The 4,623-nt window shown below is 35.9% G+C and overlaps 1 protein-coding gene across 1 annotated transcript; it reads right to left on the bottom strand.

The window, feature by feature from the left end:
• Window positions 1-368: 368 nt before the first annotated feature.
• LOC134846400 (sodium/potassium-transporting ATPase subunit beta-like) lies at window positions 369-2,647 on the bottom strand (the record flags this gene model as incomplete). The annotated part of the gene is given in 2 exon segments (XM_063863736.1): window positions 369-771; window positions 2,389-2,647. A coding segment is annotated over 1 exon segment (130 nt), but the record flags the coding sequence as incomplete, so codon positions are not given.
• Between the last annotated feature and the right edge of the window lie 1,976 nt (window positions 2,648-4,623).

Below are 4,623 nucleotides of genomic sequence, written 5' to 3'. Positions count from 1 at the left end.
TTTCTCGATCTTCGCCTATAATACTATGGCATAAGGTAAAAAGACATAGCGTAGATTGTAACAGGGTTGATTGTCCTGCTGTCAAAAATATAACGAGGAAATCTTTGCAAGCTATATCGCCTACTTTTTTCAATTAAGATCCAAAAAAACTCCCAAAGGCAACCATAACACTCTAATAAGTTTTGTCATTTTTTCTTGCATGACATTAAATCTGGAGAAGCTCCTCGTAACAACTTTTTTATGATAAAAAAAACCTCAAATTGCCAATTCCATAATAACTCAAAAACAAACAATATTAAACCGCTTAATTAAGTCACCTCATTTTGTTTTAAAAAAAGAGAATCGAAAAAATCTATTGTTCAACTCACCCCAACTCCTGGCAGTTCGTCCAGCTACTTCCTTAGTCTCGTTGTTCCAGAGAAATTGTCGGAAGCCAGCCCACTTTGAAGCCATTCCGCCCCCTCCCGAATGGCTCTTTTCATCCTTCTGCTCCGACATATTTTATATCTTCAGTTCAGTAATTGACCTCTAAGTACTCGTTAACTGCAATTATAAGTTATAAGATACCAATTAACTTGTTAAAATCAAAGTTGACATTTATCTGATACGAAGGGTACAGTATGTTTTCAGGGGGGTTTTGGGGCAATTCCTGCAAGGATAGATTGTTCAGGTAATCGGAATGGTTTAAAAGATTAGACCAAAACAGCGCCTTGGTTCTAGAACAAACTTCAAGTAAGATAAGCTCTGTAAATATAACACCTGAAGAAATTGCTGAAATCGATGATAAATGGTTAGACTAATGGTTTAAATTAGTTCTTAAGAATTTGGGTTTGACTATAGGGCTTTCTCGACCATGGATTTTTGGTCGAACTCTGACATGTAATATCATACGCAGTTGATATATCGTATTAAGTTATTTACATCATAAATTGGTGTCTAAAAACTTCATGTTAATTTCTTCATTCTTCATCAATTACTACTTGAAGCAAAATCAGTTTGGATATACAAAGGCACTTTGAAAACTATTGCTACTCGTGCCAAAACCATGGCATTTTAATGAAGTTAAATACTTGGATTAATTGAAAATTAAATAATCAACTGAAAACTTCAATCAAATTAAATCGTCTTTTTAGTGCTAAACACAGGGGCGGATTTAGGGGGGGGGGGGGGTAGGGGGGTAGGGGGGAGGGTGGCGTGGACGCCCCTCTTTCCCCAAGGATTCGACCCCCTGCCGATCCAAAGGGTCCCCTTTGTGCTATTTTGAGATATCCATTTTTAGTGACGGACCCAAAATTTTCCAAAGGCGCGTTAGGCGCCAATATATTCTAGTTTTGAGGGGGAGCGCGCGCCAAAGGACATTTTTTGGTAAAAAATTTTCCAAAAAGTGCCTAAAAACGCTTTTTTGGTATGTTTTTTTTTAATTTGCCTGCGGCGCAGAAATTTTGGCCAAAACAAGGACTTTTTAGTGCTTTGGAAGAGCTCGGAAAGTCAATTTGGTCGACCTAAAAACAAAAGGTCGACAAAATTTCGATTTTTTTTTAAATCAGGTCCCCCTTCCCCCTCGAGAAAATATTGGATCCGCCCCTGGCTAAACATTAAACCTGGCCTGATTTTTGGTATCAGCCAGGAAAAAAAATATGCACCTAGCGATAAAATATCAAAAAAGCGATTTGATTATTTATTCTGACACAGAGCAGAAACTTATTTCCAAATTGATAGTGAAAACGATTAAGCCAAGGTGTTTTGGCAGCTGGGTCTACAAGCATATTTGAGTTTGCAAAAAAAAAGAAATATTTTGAAAAATACCAGAAAATTACTTGAAAAGATACATTAAACAAAACTTTACATTAAGTCTTTATGAACATTCAGATGAAGCAAAATACTGCATTGTAAAACAAAACAGATTTGCAGGTGCAGCTGCTTGCCCAGATTAAAGCTCCGAAACAAAACTGCACGTATATCAGGGCAAAACCCTTCATGTTTTGATACGCAGATACAATTTGATCTTCCCTTACAGTAAAATCAAATAGACTTGTTTCAGAATGACTACAGTCAGGTTATTATGGTGGAAACCTAGCTGCAGCCAAATAATATAGTAGTTCGCCACGATATATGAAAGGACAAAATATAAGGAATTGGTTTGAAAAGAAAACTACCCCAAGCAATTATATTTTTCCAGTTTTTTCGTAAATCGGAACAAAAAAGATTACAGAATAAATCTATTTTTAAAATTGAGCCAAGACGTTAATGTTTTTCATATGGTATAAAAAACTCCGTCTCGTTTGGAAAATTAAAAAGACGAAGTGTGTCTGAAGAAATATGATCACACCGAGCACAAATATTCCAATCTTTCTGAGAAAGCGGGCAAAGTTGTCATTTTCTGCTTACATTTCAAAAAAAAACAATAGAGAAGCTGTATAAAGTGGTATAAGTTAGAGAAAATTTTATGACCGGAGAACCACTTAAAACGAAATTATGTTGAATTGCCCAGAAATGTTATGAAGAAAATGCGGGTTGACAAAGTTGACAGGATAACGGCTATCTTGTATGCGCTAAAGGGCCCAGTGGGAAAAAAGTAAACCGCCCGTTTCCAATTCCCTGCCTAATCCAAAGGTTGAAGAATACTTCTTCAGAAAATAGTGCGCCTTTTTCTAAACGTACTACGTCAATTCTTACCGCACCACTTTGGCTTAGCTCAGCATTAGGGTTTTCAATAAAGGAAAAGAAGCGGGTGGAACTTCATTTCCTAGTTGCGCTTTCATTGCCTCCATTAAAGGATCCCTTCCTCTTGAATTACCTAAATCGTATAAGTATTTGCTAACGAAATAGCCAGAAAAGACTGTTAGCCGAACTATTTGTAGAAATATGCACGTTTTTTTTTTATTGTAATGGATACATAACTTGATCAATTATAAATTGCTAAAATAAACCGTCGACGAAAAACTGAAAATTTGATTTTTTCAAATTGAGATAATTTAAGGCAGGAGATGATGATATCAAAAAGATCTCAGTAATTTTGCATGATTAAATTGGTCAATTTTGATTCAATTTTTTTATGAAACCCACATGCATGCCGGAAGAATTCCGCAGAAGTGATCAGAACTAACTATTGTTTAAGCATGAAAGAGCCTACTATGTTTAGACCGCGTAAGATCTTCAATCAACATGCTTCTTATTGTCTGATGAGAAAGAACCGGGGCCTTAAAAAATTAGACGAAAAAAAAATAAACTAGACGTGGCCGAAAAAATTGAACTTAGACGTCGATGCAATACTACAAATACGGGAAATTAGACATAATTCTACTGTTAACTTGTGTGAAATCTGTTTACTGACTACAATTAATTTTCGCTGACTACAACAATTTTCGTTAGAGCTTTCTGAAATGCGAATCAAAAATTTCATATGCCGCAATTGAATGACTTATGCATTTCAAAATTGTTTTATAATATTTAGATTAAAGTTTTATAAATCGTTTCAAATCAAAATTTTGACATGCGAAGGGATTATAATTTCTTTTGTTTTCGTGGAATTTTGCTTCAGGCAATCAGTTTTGTTAGCCCTATTCTTTTCGTTCAAAATGCTATCCCTAACTTCGGGCGGTTGTTGCTGCCCAAAATGTTCCTTTTGTGTCCTCCCGTGAAGGAAAAAAAATATTTTCTCTTCAAATCGACCGGTTGGATTGAGTCCTAAGAATAATTTCCCTCAAAAATTTTTTTGTGTCGTCAGTGAATCCGCAGTAAAACTCTTTTATCCGTTTCTCTAAGTAGATTTTCAGGTTGGGGTATCTTAACTGCAATTCATGTAATATGTTTTGTTTGATGAAACTAACTAGGCTTGCTGAATTACAGGTATGTCCATAACCAACTAGCCCTACAATCAATGGTTCATTGTCTCTAGTCCATTCTGATCGAAAATTTTTCATACAATTAGCAGTGATTAATCGTCATTGTCGCTTTTTCTGTACTCATTTCAGGCGTTCGTTACTTTCAATATGGGCGTTATAATAATTTACATTATTTACGGTGGGTCGCCTATTTTTCGATTATGAGACTTTCGCGAAGTGAGATTGTAACTAGAATTCTTACAAGTTATCGCCTTCGCTGGACAGACATTCAAGCATTTTTTCGTGAAAGGATTACCAAATTTCATGCATGAATTACTTCTTTCATAATTGGGACTTGGTTTTTTTTTCTCTAGTTTTTTAAGTTATAGATATTAAAAGCCGTAGCGTTGGCCGTTGATCTCGCTACGCTTGTTTTTTTTATGGTTAAAATAGCTCTCTTCAACATTAAGCGTCTGACCTAATGCTTCCCAATGGTTGATTGTTGCTGACAACAGCTTCCGTTGGGTCTCGCTATTCTTCATGTTGCAAAAAAAGTCATCTCTGACCCATTCGGCTTCGTCGGTCTCTCTAATGTTACGGGTACTGGCTATATCACTCAACGCTCCCCAGTTTTGTTCAAAAGATTCTCTCTTTGTTTGTCTCTTTGTTTACGATTTAAAAGCTTGTATCTCTCGAATGTGATATTTGGGGGTTTGTTAAAAGCTGAGTTCAATAGGTCCCAAAATTCTTAAACCGATGGTTTTTCTGAGCAAATTCCCTTTTTCTTCGTTCCCGAATG

The sequence above is a fragment of the Symsagittifera roscoffensis genome, chromosome 5 (genome assembly GCF_963678635.1).
Source record: "Symsagittifera roscoffensis chromosome 5, txSymRosc1.1, whole genome shotgun sequence".
Lineage (NCBI taxonomy): Eukaryota > Metazoa > Xenacoelomorpha > Acoela > Convolutidae > Symsagittifera > Symsagittifera roscoffensis.
Note: the sequence above shows the minus strand (reverse complement) of the source record. Positions and strands in the feature narration are given on the sequence as shown.